Source organism: Octopus sinensis, linkage group LG12 (genome assembly GCF_006345805.1).
Source record: "Octopus sinensis linkage group LG12, ASM634580v1, whole genome shotgun sequence".
Classification (NCBI taxonomy): domain Eukaryota; kingdom Metazoa; phylum Mollusca; class Cephalopoda; order Octopoda; family Octopodidae; genus Octopus; species Octopus sinensis.
Window position 1 is genome coordinate 43,580,317 of NC_043008.1, and position 18,330 is coordinate 43,598,646.

The 18,330-nt window shown below is 37.3% G+C and overlaps 1 protein-coding gene across 3 annotated transcripts in view; it reads left to right on the forward strand.

The window, feature by feature from the left end:
- LOC115218063 (DNA ligase 3) overlaps positions 1–16,922 on the forward strand; it is a 49,343-nt gene extending 32,421 nt beyond the window's left edge. For 2 of the 3 annotated variants that reach the window (XM_036507886.1, XM_029787832.2), the window contains 14 exons: positions 75–237; positions 841–996; positions 2,394–2,525; positions 2,700–2,779; positions 3,319–3,406; positions 4,200–4,277; positions 5,602–5,725; positions 6,644–7,008; positions 7,750–8,052; positions 8,743–8,853; positions 10,437–10,528; positions 11,430–11,502; positions 13,583–13,742; positions 16,561–16,917. In XM_036507886.1, the coding sequence (XP_036363779.1) occupies positions 75–237; positions 841–996; positions 2,394–2,525; positions 2,700–2,779; positions 3,319–3,406; positions 4,200–4,277; positions 5,602–5,725; positions 6,644–7,008; positions 7,750–8,052; positions 8,743–8,853; positions 10,437–10,528; positions 11,430–11,502; positions 13,583–13,699 (1,882 nt within the window). In that variant the 3' untranslated portion in view covers positions 13,700–13,742; positions 16,561–16,917. Of the gene's footprint in view, positions 1–74; positions 238–840; positions 997–2,393; positions 2,526–2,699; positions 2,780–3,318; positions 3,407–4,199; positions 4,278–5,601; positions 5,726–6,643; positions 7,009–7,749; positions 8,053–8,742; positions 8,854–10,436; positions 10,529–11,429; positions 11,503–13,582; positions 13,743–16,560 lie in introns of all 3 variants that reach the window. The other variant, XM_036507885.1, reaches the window with a different exon arrangement.
- Positions 16,923–18,330: the final 1,408 nt, after the last annotated feature.

The following is an 18,330-nucleotide window of genomic DNA, read 5'->3' on the forward strand; positions in this document are numbered from 1 at the left end:
TGACATCTATACTATAGTGATCCCTCTGTTATGTCTATGTAGTGACTGTTTTGTTTCCTTATATATTTTTCCAGCCTTGATGGCCTTGACCCCAATGCTTATGCTGCATTTCAAGCTTCTCGCAGTCTCCAAGACGTCGTCGACCGGGTGCTCCAAAACCGACGTGAGAACAAATTAGGACTGGAGAAGAAACTAAGCGTACGGGCGTCTCTAATGACGCCAGTTTTACCCATGCTGGTAAGTCTTTTGCTTTTTCTCCACAGCATCTTTGTGACCACTGATGTATAACAACATCTAATAGTCTGCTTGATCATGTGATACATATGTGTGTGTGTGTTTATATCTATATACATGTGTATATATATGTGTGTATATATATATGTGTGTGTATGTATATATATATGTGTATATATATGTGTGTGTGTATGTATATATATATACATATATATATATATATGTATGTATCTCTCTCTCTATATATGTATATATATATGTATCTCTTCTCTCTGTATATGTATCTCTCTCTCTCTATATATATATATATATGTATCTATCTATCTCTCTATCTGTCTGTCTGTCTATCTATCTATCTATCTATCTATCTATCTATATATGCACAGATACACACCACGGGCTTCTTTAAGTTTCCATCTGGTAAATCCACTTCCAAGGTTTTGGTTGGTCTGGGAGCTATAGAAGACACTTGCCTAAGGGGCCATGCAATAAGACTGAACTCAAAAGCCCATGGTCGGGAAGGGACCCCTGTGACCCTTACACTCAATTCTTGTGTCGTACCCTTTTTCCTTTATTTCTTTGTTTTGTATATTTTTTTTCCTACAGGCTGAGCCATGTCGCTCTGTGGAGATGGCCATGAGGAAGTGTCCAGGTGGATTTTATGCAGAGATCAAATATGATGGGGAACGGGTTCAAGTCCATAAAAATGGCTCAGAATTCCGTTATTTCAGTCGTTCTTTAAAACCAGTCCAACCACACAAAGTAAGTTCATTCATTTGTTCATTTTATATCTGGTTTTCCATGTCAGTATGGGTTAGGTGAATGCAATGACGATGCCAATGTGTGTGCGTCTGTTTTTTATGTCCCAGTGTAAAACGGTGGAAAACTCATTAGCGTATATAATTCCATAGAAGGGAGGTAACTCTCTAAAGGTCCATAACTCTGGTGTAACTTAAATTATTAAAAAAATTTGGTCAATATAATTGATTTGAATCATAAAAAGTGGTACCCCGGTTTAGCTGGAGCACATGATTGAAACCAAAATAAGACTAAAAGAACACGTCTTTTATTTTTTACTTCTTTCAATCATTGGGCTGTGGCCATGCTGGAGCAAAGTATTGCATGGTTTACTTAAACAAATCTCCCCCCACCCCAGTACTTCATATTCGGCTGCCCCCTTTTGCCAAACTGCTAAGTTATAGGGATGTAAACAAACCATCACTGGTTGACAGGTGGTATAGGGGATAAACACAAAAGATGCACACATGAAACCCTAAACCCAAGTTGCCACATGAAAAGCATTGGTGTGGCTGCTGGTGCCATGTAACGACCACCACCCTGTACACCCTGTAAAGTGGCTGGCATTAAGAAGGGTATCCACCCTTCGGAACTCTGTGTAGCCCTGGCTTTGCTAGTTCCTGTAAAGGCATCCAATGGATGTTAAATGATGATGATGATGATGACATATATGATGGGATTCCACAGAGTTTCTTATTTCTTTATTGCCCACAAGGGGCTCAACATAGAGGGGACAAACAAGGACAGACAAAGGGATTAAGTCGATTACATCGACCCCAGTGCGTAACTGGTACTTAATTTATCGACCCCGAAAGGATGAAAGGCAAAGTCGACCTTGGCTGAATTTGAACTCAGAATGTAGCAGCAGACGAAATACCTATTTCTTTTCGACCCACAAGGGGCTAAACACAGAGGGGACAAACAAAGACAGACAAAGGGATTAAGTCGATTATATCGACCCTAGTGCTTAAGTGGTACTTAATTTATCGACCCCGAAAGGATGAAAGGCAAGGTTGACCTCGGCGGAATTTGAACTCAGAACATAACGGCAGACGAAATACTGCTAAGCATTTCGCCTGGCATGCTAACGTTTCTGCCAGCTCACTTCCACTCAGTTTTTGTGGACCAAATTCACTCACTTGGTTGTGGTTAGCCTGTGGTTATAGTAGAAGATAATTAACCACAATGCTGTGCAATGGGATTGAAACTGAAACCACATGATAAGGAAGGGAGCTTCTTAACCACACAGCCATACCTGCATTCATCTATTTAATGAACAATTACTTCCCATCCAAACCCAAACAAAATATTCGTTACTCAAGCCCCATGATAATTAATTGTTTGTCTGTGTTTTGCAAAAGGTGTCTCACTTCAAGGATTTTATCCCGAAAGCTTTCCCAGGAGGCAATAATTTGATACTGGATGCTGAGGTTCTTCTTGTTGACAACGCCACGAGTACCCCGCTGCCATTCGGAACTCTTGGAATACATAAGGTAAGCAAAACAATATTGGTTTCAAATTTTAGCCCAAGGCCAGCAGGTATCTGTCCCCAGTACTCGATGCTGCCAACCAGGCAGCCACGACATTCGTGTATATGACTATACCATAACCATCTTTTTTTTGCTTTTTTTTAAAAATATTTTTCTGTTTCTGTCTCCCTCCAACAGAAAGCGGCGTTCAAGGATGCAAATGTTTGTCTGTTTGTCTTTGACTGTCTACATCTGAATAATGAGAACCTGATGGAGTTGTAAGTATTAACCTCTGCTTCTTCCTCCTTTTTCTTCCTCTCTTCCTCATCTTCTTTTTCCTCTCTTCCTCCCCTCTTCCTCCACGTCCTGCTCTTCCTCCTCTCTTCCTCTTCTTCCTCCTCTCTTCTTCTTCCTCTTCTTCTTCCTCCTCTCTTCCTCTTCTCTTCCACCTCCTCTTTTTCCTCCTCTTCCTTTTTCTCCTCCCCCTCCCCTCTTACTATTACTACTACTACAGCCACTTCTACTATGGCTGCCTCTACCACCACCACTTGTCTTGACTAGCTAGCTACACGTCTCCCCTTTTCCACCTGAGCTCGCTTGACACAGCACTCCTCTCCGATTAACCTCCAACACATTTTGCTTAGAACTCCCTACCCAAACATTCCAGCCCCCCACCCCCCGAAAACTTCGAAAATATTTCAGCTGCGCACCCTCTAATGTAGGACCAGATGCACAATAACAAAAACAGCAAGGTGCTGCAGCTGCAAAGCGTTCCATTTTGTTGCAATCTAATTCTTCTCACCTTTGTTACTTTCAGTTCTATTAAAAAACGGAGAAAGATTCTTGAGGACAACATGGTTGAGATAAAGAATCGCATCATGTTTTCAAAGACTCAGTTTATTACGGTAAGTTCTTACGATCATCTTGAGTTATTTCAGTTAAGTTAAATCTTTGGAGCTGAACAAACACCACATTAGAAAGTGAAGGAATCACCGTATCGTCATTCCATGTCTTTGAAATTTCAGTCCAAATTTTTCTTAAGCTACATGTTGCTACTTTAACCCTTTCGTTACTGTATTTATTTGGAGATGCTCTGTGTTTCTTTCAATTTAAATATAACAAAGAAGTGGCTGTGTGGTAAGTAACTTGTCTACCAACCACATGGTTCCGGGTTCAGTCCCACTGCGTGGCACCTTGGGCAAGTGTCTTCTACTATAGCCTCGGGCCGACCAAAGCCTTGTGAGTGGATTTGGTAGATGGAAACTGAAAGAAGCCGTCGTATATATGTATATATATATATATATATATATATATATATATATGCGTGTGTGTGTTGTGTGTCTGTGTTTGTCCCCTAGCATTGCTTGACAACCGATGCTGGTGTGTTTATGTCCCCGTTACTTAGCGGTTCGGCAAAAAGAGACCGATAGAATAAGTACTGGGCTTACAAAAGAATAAGTCCCGGGGTCGAGTTGCTCGATTAAAGGTGGTGCTCCAGCATGGCCGCAGTCAAATGACTGAAACAAGTAAAAGAGTAAAAGAGAGAGTTATCATTCAGCTACTGTTAGGAACATAAAGTCTAGATCTAGACTTTCCTTGGTGGTGTAGGAATATTCTTCAGTGTCTTTCCATGATTTGTTTTGGTTCTGCTTTCCTGATTATATATTCTTTAGATATTTTTTCTTTCTTTACCTTTAGGACCCAACTGATCTCCAGTCTTTAATGACAAAGGTCTTTCGCGAAGGATTAGAAGGACTTGTTTTGAAACATATCAAAGTAAGACAGTTTCTCTTTTATGGCCTTTGTTCTAGAAATATTTTGTTGTTGCCTTTTTGGAAATTCCTTGATTGGTTTATTTGGAATTAAATACATTTGCTACAATTGACATTACATTATCAGAACCATCTCACATGACCAGCTTGAGAGCCTCCATATGACTAGAGTTTGCTAGAAATAGCAGCTAAATCTCCCTCAAATCATACTCTTATATATTCATGCATTGGATGATGCAGTAGTACATGTTCATTTGCTGGAGCGATGAGGGCCATCCTTAACGATGATTGATGACTTGTGTAGTGAATAATTGTTGTGCACTGGCTGTGCTTGAGAAGACTCGGCCAGCTCAAGTGAGACCATAACCTTGTGGCCTATGCCAATGGATGAGGCTGGTGAGATCGATACTGATTGGAAATGCCTGTGAATCAATATCTGGATTGGTGTGGGGCTGGTTCTGTGGACGGGTGGTCTTTGGTGAGACATAGTTTCACATTACCTGTACAGGTACACCGTGTGCCACATGTCAGATATCAAAATGATCGCAGAGCAACGTGAAATGAAGTACTTTTGCTCAAGAACACGATGCAATGCTTGGTCTGGGAATTGAACCCACGATCTTGCAGTCACGAGTGCCACACCTTAGCCACTAAGCCATGTGTCCACACAAACATCTGGAGATGAGTGACTGATACGCCTCTGTGGTGTTCAGTTAGAAGTGTCTCTCTTTAAGTTAGGTTTCCTCTGTAGACACTGGAATATTTCCAAGAATTCCAAAGGGTTGATACTTTTATAGGAGAAGGATTAACCTTGGGGTTGCAGGTGGGTGGTGAGACACATCATCATCATCATCATTGTTCGACTGTGGTCGAGACAATGAAATTTACTATGTTATGCCAGACTTCACGGTCTATCATTGCATTACGGAGGTCCTGTTGCTGGATGCCTGTATTCCTGGAGATTACATCAGGGTAGGAGTGTGTGTGCCCTCTGGTATCACGAGCAAATGGCTTCCAGAGGAGAAGAGTAGAAATTACCTCTTTTTCAGCTCTACAACAATGTCCAGCAAACTGGACTCTTCTACTTTTCACAAGAGATGACACAGGAGGTAATTTCCCATATATTTGTACTTTGGTTGGATGACGCTTCCACGAGAGATTCTGAGCTCTCATAAGGAGGCGAGTGTAAGTTCCATCCAACCACCTCTCAAGCTTCTTTGATAACGTCCAGGGTTCAGAGCCATATAGGTGGGGGTGGTGACTCCTATCTTCATATTTCACACCTGATATCTGCTCTAATACAAATCACTCTTTCTCACTCTGATTAGAGTATTTATGAACCAGGCAAGAGACATTGGTTGAAAGTGAAAAAAGATTATTTGGAACAAGGAAGTATGGCAGACTCTGCTGATCTGGTTGTTCTTGGAGCTTACTACGGCACCGGAAATAAAGGTATTTCAAAAAGTTTTTCAATTTAGTTTTTGTTTAAATTTTTTACGTCTGTGATTCCCCCCCCCCCTGAATTCCTTTATTTGTTTGTTTACTAAATTTCAGTCTTTTGGGCTGTGGCCATACTGGAACACCACCTTCAAGGGTTTTTGTGAATTATATTGGTCCCTTGTTCTCCACCCAGCATGTCATCTGAAATTTATTCTGTTCATGAAACAAAACACAATAAACCAGTAAAACATAAAAATAAATAATCTTTTTTTTATTGGTGGAACTTGAATTCGATAAAGTTGTAAATAATAGCTTGTAGAATATTGAGCTCAAAAACCCATTGGAGAATACAGTGGGATAATGTCCAAGGGATGATGGGTTAGGCATAGCGATTAGTGTGGTGAAAGGCTTGTTGGACAGACCAAGGATAGCAGTTTTCCTGTCACCAAACATTTTACTCTCTCAAATGGGTGTATTTCATTAGATCACCAGCACTGTGAACTGTTTAATCTCACAGTCATGCCTCTATTCATATCACCGTGACTGATCAGGCTATCAGATGTTGCTACACATCGCTGGTCACAATGCGCTTTGCATTGTTTTAGCCTTCAAGTGATGCCACCCCGCTGGCTAAGCAAGCAGGCCAACAGAAGAAAGAGTGAGAGGAAGTTTTGGTGAAAGAGTACAGCAGGGATCGCCACCACCCCCTGCTGGAGCCTCATGGAACTTTAGGTGTTTTCGCTCAATAAACACTCACAATGCCCGGTCTAGGAATTGAAACCGCGATCCTACAACCGCGAGTCCGCTGCCCTAACTACTGGGCCATTGCGCCTCCACTCTATTCATATAGTCATCTTTAAACAGTTCTGTTTTACCGTTCTTTCATGTATTCTGGAACTTATGTTTTATTGCACTTCTCTTCTCTGCTAGGTGGACTTATGTCGGTGTTCTTAACAGGAGTATACAATCCATTCACCAAAAAATGGTGTACCGTTAGCAAAGTTGGTAATGGTTTCGATGACAAAACCTTAGACCGTTTGCAGAAGGAGCTGAAGATGGTAAAAATTAGCAAGGATGTTCAGAAAGTACCATCTTGGTTAAATATAAAAAAGAGTGTCATACCAGATTTTATTGTTGAGGACCCACATCAGGCGCCAGTCTGGGAGATCACCGGAGCAGAATTTAGCAAGGCTGAAATTCACACAGCTGATGGGATTTCCATCAGGTTCCCTCGTCTCACCAAAATACGAACAGATAAAAGCTGGAAAGAAGCAACTGACCTACCAAGGCTTAAGGTGAGTTTGTCAATGAAAGTAAGCTCCTTTCCATTTTCTCCACTCACTCCGTGAGTATAGTGTGTGCTTTTTACGTGCCAGGGGAGGCTGGAAACAGCCACGATCGGTTGGTGGTTTTTACGTGACAGGTGAGACTGGAAACGGCCACGTTCAGTTGGTGGTTTTTACGTGCCACCAACACGGAAGCCAGTCAAGGTGGCGCTGGCTTTATTAGATGGAAATTGAAAGCAGTTCATCGTATATTATTATCTTCATCATTATTTAACCCTTTAGTGTTCGCATTATTTTGCCAAAATTAATGCTTCTTTATCCTAATTGTTTTGAATTAATCAGGCATTATCTTGTAGCTATGAGATTTTGATGAGGTAGCTGTTAATTTTTTAAACAATATTGTAGGGTTGGTGTGAGAGACCAGATATGGCCAGTTTGAACATAAAACAGGCAGAATACTTTTGGCCGGATATGGCCGGTTTAAATGCTAAAGGGTTAATGTCCATTTGCCATACTGGCATGGGTTGGATGGTTTGACAGGAGCTGGCAAGCCAGGGAGTTGCACCACGCTCCAATTGTCTGATTTGGTAAAGTGTCTATAGCTTGATGCACTTCCTACACCAACCACTTTCCAGACTGTTCTGGGTATTTTTTATGTGGCACGAGCATAAGTGCTTTTTGCATATATTTAATCGTCTTGAAATGTATTATAATTCTTACTTTTTCTGTTATTTTTGCTTGTTTCAAAAGGAACTTTACAAGTCATCAAAAGAGGTGTCCGACTTTCCAAATCTCGTTACTCCGAAGGTCTCACCTGCAGATGACTCTTCTAAAGAAAATGACTTCAAAGGAGATGCGGAGCAAAGCAGCGATGAGCACAAGAACAGCCAGTCGTCCCCGCAAAAGACTCCGGTCAAGCGGAAAATTCCGATGAAAGAGGAGCAGGAATCACCAGGACAATCTTCGAAAAGCAAAGCACGGAAAATTGATGAAATGTTTCAGAAATCTCGTTCGGATAATGAGGGAGGGGACAAAAAATCCTCAACATCAAAGGTAAAGAAATTCTGTCAGGCTGCTGTTGTTGTTGTTGCTGCTGTTGTTGTTACTGTTGTTGTTGTTTAGACATCTCTGTAGGAGAAAGGGAACTCTTGATGTAACTCCTGTGATGTTGCATCCGATGATGTAGACTAGATCTTTTTTTCAGGGCAAATGCATTCATTGTTTAGGATGTAGCATTAGACCCTGTGCAAGACCTTTTCTCACTATAAAAAGCAATGCCTGTGCTTGATTTTTAATATCTCTGTTAACTTCTCTATGCGTGCTATTGCTGGCTGTGGCCTAGAACAGCAAAAGCACTCAATGCTGGAATGAAAGTATGTGTCAGCATGGGTTGCAAGCTCTCTGAACACCAGCTGCGAGAGGCACCTGCTATTGCGAAAGAGTGTAGGTCCCTAGCAAGGCTGGAAATCAAAATCAATATTTCTGTATTTGAGCCAATGAAAGGACCTGTTCGGGGTTGTTTGTCCTGCTAAAAATATCTGCTGAATCTCCTTCAAATCAAAGCCAGCTGTCTTTAACAATAAAGGACACATCAAAAGAAACACCCTACTTACTCCTGACAGGAATACTTGTGTTCATATACCTGGACAATACAGTTTGACCTGGGGCTAAATAACAATACTTTTGTATGTTTTGTGATTTTTTTTCTTTTCAGTTAAAATTGAATTAATTTTCTGTTTGCAGGAGAAGAAACCAATGTGTAAATATGGCAGTGGTTGTTACCAAAAGAATCCTCAACATTTGGCAGCTTTTGACCATTCTACATCTTCCAGTGGTGCTGCCAGTACTTCTGTGGTACAAAATATTTCTTGTTTTACTGTTTAATCTCCAGATCAACGAATTCAAATCCTAGTGAAGTTAAAAATTTGTAGCTTTAGATTACCCATACAATTCTGCCAAGAAAAATAGTTTTAATATTCTGCGGACTTATGTTTATGCCAAAAATCATTAGTTAACATGGTTAATTAACCATGTTAATTAATAATTACATGGTTAATTAGGAATTACATGGTTAATTCATAATTATACTAAATTAATGATTACATTGTTAATTATGCATTGCATGGTTAATTGATAATTAATTTGTTAAGTAAAGGTTACTTTCTTACTTAGTGATTACATAGTTATCACATCAATAATTACTTTGTCAGTTAGTGACTATTTGGTTAATTAATGATTGCTTTGCTAATTATAGCTGTTGTGATTAATTAGTAATTATTTGGTCAATCAGTGATTTCATGATCAATTATTGATTACATAGTTAGTTACTGAATACATGGTTAATTAGTGATTGCATATTTAATTAGTAATTATATAGTTAATTAGTAATCACATAGTTAATTAGTAATTGCATAGCTAATTAGTGGTTGGATGGTTGCCATGGGTAGGTTGTTCTTATTGTTCTCTTCCATTTTGTGTTCATTAAAATGGATATGTGTCTTGAGAGTCTATATCAGGGATTCTCAGTCGTGGCTCCCAGGGCTGCATGTGGCCCTCAAGCAACCTTTGGGTGGCCCCTAGTGGTCTCCCCTCTATAAATGTAATAGTTTTTCTTTAATTGATTTGTGTTTTACTTTTTTTGGTGTGGCCCCTTTAAAAAAATCCAGGTTTTGGATTTGACCCTAGTGTATCTGGAAAGGGTAGACCGAGGAAGATGTGGGTTGAAGTGGTGAGAAAGGATCTTTGGATGTTGGGTCTCACTTAGGAAATGACAAAGGGCCAGGGGATGTGGTGATTTGCTGTACTTGATAAGACACACCAAGCTAATTAAAATCGCTGTCTTCAACACATACAGGTGTGTCCTTTCAGGTGTCGGTGCCACTTAAGAAGCACCTGTGCTAATGCTGCTTTATTGCACCCATGCTGGGGCTGCGTAAAGATACCTGTGCAAGTGGCACATAAAGAGCTTGTCAAACCATCCAACCCATACCTGCATGGAGAATGAACTTTAAATGATGATGATGATTGAAAAAGGTTGAAAACCACTGGTCTCCACGGCTGGTGGGTTCTTGGTATGTTGCTACCATCACCTCACCATCCAACCCATGCCAGCATAGAAAACACGTCATATGATGATGATGATGGTTAATTAGTCATTACAAGGCGGCAAGCTGACAGAACTGTTTGCACAACAGGCAAAATGTTTAGCAGCATTTCGTCTGTCTTAACATTCTGGGTTCTGCTGAGGGTAATTTTGCCTTTCATCCTTTAGGGGTCAATAAAGCAAGTACCATTTGAACACAGGGGTCAATGTAACAGACTCACCCCTCCCCCAAAATTGCTGGCTTTGTGCCAAAATTTGAAACTAGTTAGTGATTACATAGATACTAATAGCACAATGATTAATGAGTGACCTTTCTTTATTCGTACCTCTTCAGTCAGATCCTCTGCCCAATGTGTTCCGTAACATGAAGATTTACCTCCCTAAAAACATGGAATCCTACAAGAAACTGAAGAGATTCATTATTGCATATCCTTTTATGGTTACAATGCTGGATGTTTGTTGTTGTTATTGTTTAACCCTTGTTTAGCCCTGATCCTGCAGGACCTATGATCAAAAGTGTCCCAACTGTGGGCCATCTTGTTTTTTTAAATATATCGTCCAACCCATGCTAGCATGGAAAGCGGACATTAAACGATGATGATATGTTTGCCAGGACATTGTCTAATGTGCTCTTCTCTTTTTGGAAAGAAGATTTAGCTGCTATTTCTAGTAGGTACAGTGGCTACACAGAAGCTATCTAATAAACTTGACTCTGTTATTGTTGCTGTTGTTTAGCCCCTGGTCATCTCTGATCCAACAGGACCTGTGATCAAAAATGTGGGCTATATCCCATTCACTGTCTGAATGTTTTTTTGAAATATGAAATGTAGGTTTCAAGAGAATGCTTATCCTTATGTCCTTTTGTCTAAAAACCTTTGTGAACAACACCTGCAAAAATCGCTGCTCCAGTGTTACGCTTTTGATTTCATTTCAGGTTTTTGTGTTAATATTTTCATAAACATCATAAATTCTCTACAATTGAAGTCATGAAATTGTGTTGCTGTTTAAGCAATGTTCCAAAATAATACCTTCTATTAATACTAAGTACCATTTATGCAATTACAAGCCTCTTTGAATTTCATTCTGGTCCAGAAAAAAACATTGATTTTCAAAATGTTTTATAGATTTTATTGATATATGTTTTAATGTGTGTATGTGTGTGACACTGTAGAATTGAACCTAAAACCCCTTTGCTTCAAAGTGAACATTGCAAACCACACAACCATATTCTTGCGTATTATTATAATTAAATATTTTGTGCCATTTTTACTCGTATTTAGTTCTAGTTGTCTGTGTCTCTCTAATTGTTTTCCTTAATTAATCGCACTTTCGATGGAGAAATATTGCCGGACCATGACATCTCCAACGCCACCCACCTTGTCATTGTCAAAGACCTCAATGTAGGTTCAATCAAGATATTTTATTCAATTATTGTTATTGATATTAGCATGGATCAACGTATTTCTTATTTGTTTCTACCCTCAGATCAGCTCTAATCCAGCCAACCCCTGGTCAAAGAAGTGCCATGACCATCCAGTTATATTTTGATTTAAATGAATTATTTTTACAGATGTGTATAGGTGCTGGGTTGGCTGTGTGGTAAGAAGTCTTCAAAGGACAATGTGCTCGGGTAAACAGCGATCGGCAGGTGTTGCTTGTTGCCTCATTATTATCATATTGTTTATCATTTCATTTCATTATGTCTTCGTCCAGCCTGCAGCTTTCTTTCTTTGTAAGGCCCTTGTGGCCAATCTAACGAATAAAAGAAGTCTTCTTCTTGGTCATAAAAAAAAAAGAAAAAAAGGCGAGTTGGCAGAAACGTTAGCACGTCGGGCAAAATGCTTAGTGGTATTTCATCTGCCGTTACGTTCTGAGTTCAAATTCCGCCGAGGTCAACTTTGCCTTTCATTCTTTCGGGGTCGATAAATAAAGTACCAGTTACGCACTGGGGTCGATGTAATCGACTTAATCCCTTTGTCTGTCCTTGTTTGTCCTCTCTATGTTTAACCCCTTGTGGGTAATAAAGAAATAAGAAGTCTGATCTCTCTGTTTATGACCTATGTAAGACTGATCACACTGTTTATGACCTATGTGAGACTGATCACACTGTTTATGACCTATGTAAGACTGATCACCCTGTTTATGATTTATGTAAGACTGATCACCCTATTTATGACCTATGTGAGACTGATCACACTGTTTAAGACCTATGTAAGACTGATCACACTGTTTATGACCTATGTAAGACTGATCACCCTGTTTATGATCTATGTAAGACTGATCTCTCAATAATCTATGTAAGACAGATCACCCTGTTTATAATCCATATAAGACTGATCTCACTATTTATGATAGCTCTACAAGACTGATCTTTCAGTTTATGATATCTATGTGAGACTGATCTCTTATGGTATTTAAATAGACATTAAAATGATGATGATAAATTTTCAAACTTTTCTTTTCCCAGCTTTTTCTATAAAATGTTCTTAACATCTTTTATTTACAACATTTTGGTGTTGTTTATGGAAATAGATTTTTTAAAAACTATATTTCTAAAGTTTTGTAAAAATTTGTTACATTTTGTTGTTTATTGTGTTTGTATGAATGTGTGTATATATATATATATGTATGTGTGTGTATGTGTATTAGCATTAATGTATGTATAAACTGTGTGTGTATGTGTATGTGATTTTATGCTTAGCATATTAATAATTTTATAGTTTAAAATACCTATATGTGTGTGTGCATATGTGTGTCTTAATATGTATAAATGCATTAAAAGTTATACAGATTGTATGTGTGTGTGTGTGTTTTAGTATGTTTGTTTTAGTATGTATAGATGTATTAATGTACATACAGATTGTGTGTTTAGATATACCAGTGCATTTAGTTTTAGCAAACATGTATGTTAGTATGTATACATGTGTTAATGTTCATATATATTGTATGTGTTAGCATATATATTTTTTGCACACACATTGTGTGTGTGTGTGTTGGTGTGGTGTGTGGCTGTAGATATAACTTTTAAAATGTTTTTATTATTTCGGTATAGAGTAATATTATGAAAACTATATTATATTTGAAGATTATTATTATTATTATTATTATTGTTATTATTATTATTATTATTATTATTATTTTTGTTGTTGTTGTTATTATTATTATCATTATTATTCTTATTATTATTATCATTTTTTATTATTATTATTGTTATTATTTTTGTTATTATTTTTGTTGTTATTATTATTATTTTTATGATTTTTATTATTGTTGTTATTATTATTATTATATTATTATTATTATTATTTTTATGATTTTTATTATTGTTGTTGTTATTACTACTGCTATATCTTGTTTCTTGTTGTAACTTCAAGTTTTCCAAAAACTAAAACTTTTTATTTTTTGTTTAATTCCATACACAAAAACCACCACCACCACCACCTCCAACACGACAATAACAACAACACCAAAATCCCTCAGGAAAGTGATGTCAGCTCAGCTTCGCCTTCGGCTGTCTGTATAACGTCCGAGTGGCTGTGGAAGTGTATTAAGAAGAAGCAGTGTGTACCAACACAAAAGTATGTCTTCACTGCCTGACAACGTCTTCATTACGAGCTGCATGCTTCCAGCTGCAGAGGAGGTAGACACACGGAAACTCTTTTATTTCATAGAAACTGTCTTTCTGATTTGTTTATAATTCTCTGATATTTACTTGCACACATGCACACACACACACATGTGAATACATATATACATACACACTTATATATATATGTGTGAATATATATATATATATATATATATATATATATATATATATATATATATATATACATACACACATATATATACACACATACATATATATATTGTACATACACACATATATATACACACATACATATATATATATGTACATGCATACATATATATACATACATACACACTTATATATATATTATATATATATGCATATATATATATCATCATCATCATCATCATCGTTTAGCATGGAAAACGGACGCTAAACGATGATGATGATGATGATATATATATATATACATATATATATATATATAAGTGTGTATGTATGTATACATATATGTATGTATATATATGTATGCATGTACATATATATATATGTATGTGTGTATATATGTGTGTATATATATATGTGTGTATATATATATATATGTGTGTGTATATATATATGTGTGTGTATATATATATGTGTGTGTATATATATATGTGTATATATCTATATATATATATATGTATATATGTATGTGTGTATGTATATATGTATGTGTGTATGTATATATGTATGTGTGTATGTATACATATGTATATGTGTATATATATGTATGTGTGTATATGTATGTGTGTGTATATATATATATATTATATATATACATGCAGATGTATATAAGTATATGTGTGTATGTAAGTATATGAACGTCTGCATACAAAACTTTTTCTATCTTCATATATGTTATTAAATATATATATTTGTATGTAAAATATGTATTCACGTGTGTGTATGTATATATTTATATATTTGTGTGTGTGTATGTGTGTATATATATATATATATATATATATATGGCTAGATAGATATATACATACATACATATTTGTGTGTGTGTGTGTATGTGTGTCAATAGAGAGAACTGAGGACATTCAATATTTTGTTTCCCCCACCCTTAAATAAAAAAAAAAAAAATTTCTCCCCACCCATTCCTTCACTCCCCCCCCCCACTTCGTCCGTCTCTTTAGTCTGAATATCTTATTGTAAATATCTTTATAAGTTGCTGCCATACCAGCTCTGCATGTGTGTGTGTGTGTGTGTGTGTGTTATTAATTCTATAGAAATTCTTTTAATGCACTGACAGAAAGTAAATGCAGTTTGTTTTGGTTTGTTTTTTTTTTACCTTCATTGTTGTTGTTTTTATGCATAAAAAATTGCCCCTCCCCCCTCTCTCCCGTTCCCACCCACTTTCACTAAAAAAAAGAAAAAGACAGAAAACGAAAACCCAAAAAAAATGTTGTTAAATTGTCCTTTAAAATGATATATAAATTTTTAAAAAATTTATATGTATATAATATATATATACATATATATATATATAGATATATATATACACATTTATATATGTAAGTGTGTGTATATGTATAAGAGTTAAGTGGAGGAATATTAGGAAAATGGTTTGTTATTGAAATGAATTCAAATTTTTGCTAATTCTAAAGAGAAAGTGAATAGAAATTATGATAATGCAATTTGCATTAGGATTCCTAATATAAACATACAAATATGATGTATATAACATCATCATCATCGTTTAACATTCGCTTTCCATGCTGGCATGGGTTGGACGATTTGACTGAGGGCTGGCGAACCAGATGGCTGCACCAGGCTCCAATCTCAATCTGGCAGTTTCTACAGCTGGATGCACTTCCTACCAGTAACCACTCCAAGAGTGTAGTGGGTGCTCTTACACGCCACTGGTACGAGGGCCAGTCAGCCGATATTGGCAACGGCCACGCTCGAATGGTGTTTTTACGTGCTACCTGCACAGGAGCCAGTCTTGCGGCACTAGCAACGACCTCGCTCGAATATTTTTTCACGTCCCACTGGCACAAGTGCTAATATAGCGACGCTGGTAACGATCCCACTCGAATGGTGCTTTTTATGTGCCACTGGCACGAAAGCCAGTCAGCTGCCCTGGCAATGATCACAGTTGGATGGTGCTCTAAGGGCTCCACTAAGTTAGATAAAGTTAAGTACCAGTTGCATACTGGGGTTGATCTAATCCACTGGCCACCTCCCCAAAACTTTTGGGCCTTGTAACAGATTTAGGTAGGTTAACCCTTTAGTATTCAAACTGGCCATCTCTGACCAAAATATACCTGTTTTATCCTTAAACTGGCCACATCTGGTCTCTCGCACCTACCCTACAATGTCAGTTTAGAAACAAACAATTTCATTTACAAAATCTGAAAGCTTCAAAATAATGCATTTTTAATCAAAACAATGTAAATAAATAAACAAGCATTACATTTGCCAAGACATCATCAAATGTGTCCTTCACTTTCAGAGAGATGATTTAGCTGCTATTTCTAGTGGGTTCACTGAATGCACAGACACTCTCTAATATACTTGGCTCTCTTATTATTATTTTTGCATCCACTTCTCCATTCTGTAATGAATTGGATGAGTCTTTCAATAAAGTATTTCTCTTGTCTCAGTTCTTTGTATGAACTAGTTTTTGGTCAAGCCACGACAACAAAAGATTTTAATTGTTTGCCTCCTAGAATTTGAGAATACAAGTGAAAGGCGTCAATTGTCTTACCAAATGCCAATATCTGCTCAGGTTTCCTTACAACCAATTCCATACTAACATGTTTTCTAACGCATCTTCTCTTATTCTTTGATTTTTTTTTTCCCTCTTGTTTTGCAGGAATTGTTACAAAAGACAAAAGAAAAAAAAAAACTAACAAACAGAAAAACAAAAAAACAAAAAGACCTTTGAGAATAAACCAAGACTTTTCTGTTGGTGTTCCTACATTGCAGCCCCACCCTTGAGAAGCACCACAGGCACATAAGTGGAAGACGGGGGAGGGCATCCGTATGAATTATTTCTCTTTTATTATGGCACAAATGAATTTTAAACAAAAATAACAAAAATTATTAAAAAATCTTTTTTTTTTCTTTATTTTTGGTTTCTCAAAGGAAGAACATTTATAATGAGATTTGCAAAGTAAAAAAAACAAAAGCCAAGCAAAAAATATGAAAAATAAATCTGACTTCTTTTGCACAATGCTGTTGTTGTTGTTGTTGTTTATTTCTTTAGCCTTTAACCATTGAAATTAGTCTTTCAAATGTAATGCTTGTTTGTCTTTTCTTCTTTTTTTTACTTGTTTCAGTCTTTGGACTGCGGCCAGACTGGAGCACCGTCTTAAAAAAATTTTTTTTTTTAGCAGAAAAAACCAGTCCCCAATGTGTGCTTCTTTAAAGCTTGGTATTCTAGCCTCCTTTTGCTGAGCCTCTAAGTCACTGGAACATAAACAAACTGACACCAGTTGTGAAGCCTAGTGGCGGTGGCAAACATACACATACACACACACACAGTTAAGAAAGCTTCCAGTCCACACTGTGAAGTGGTTGGCTTTGAAAGGACATCCAGCTGTAAAACCGATGCCAAAGCTAATCTCGCCTGTGCTGGTGCCACATAAAAAACACTCCGACCACTCTGTGGAGTGGTTTGGTGTTAGGAAAGGTTTCCAACCATAAGATCCCTTCCAAAACAGATACAGTAGCCTGGGATAGTCTTCTGCCTGGCTGGCTCCTGTCAACCATCCTACCCATGCCCACATGGAAGATGGACATTAAACGATGATGATAATGATGTGCTGGGCTTTTTCCAGTTTCCACGAAAAGATAGCTTAAACTGTGCTCTAAATGGAAGTGTAGTCAAATCCTATTTTATGGACTCAGCCATGTTCTAAAATAAGTTGAAATGTAAGCTACTACAAATCGGCACGAACTTTCCGGACAATCCGATATATATATATATGTATACGTGTATCTGTGTGCTACTGCCTGCTTGCCCTGCTTGGACATTAAATGATGATGATAATGATGCGCTGGGCTTTTTCCAGTTTCCATCTACAAAATCCACTCACAAGGCCTTGGTCATCCCAGAACTATAGTAGGAGACACTTGTTCAAGGAGCTGCACTTTAGGATCAAATCCAAGACTACGCAGTTTGGTTGCCACCTTTTGTATTACACATTCTGCCTATAAAAAGTGAGATATTTACAGTACTTAGGTTTTCCAAACAGTCACCCATCTAAATCTCTATATAAATAAAGCTGAAGTTGTCTGTGTATGGCAGGTTTGGTAGCCTTCAACTAACACTATCTCCTCTGAGACCCTGCAGTGCAAGTTGACCAAAAATGAGAGTATGATACAAGAAGGCTTGCTCTACATTCCGTAGAAGAAAAAATTCAAATCGGACCATGTTAACACCAAAAATTATTTACATCAAAAAGGTGCTTTTTTTCTATGAAAATCCCTAATCTTTTACGATTTTTTGACTGCTGTGTTGCCATTTTTCGGTGTATTTCAACCAGAAAAATGTTCACTTAAAGAGAATAACAAGCTACATAACGCAACATTTTTACTTTTCAAAAATTCCAATTCTAAAAGGTCAAAAAGAAAACAAGCC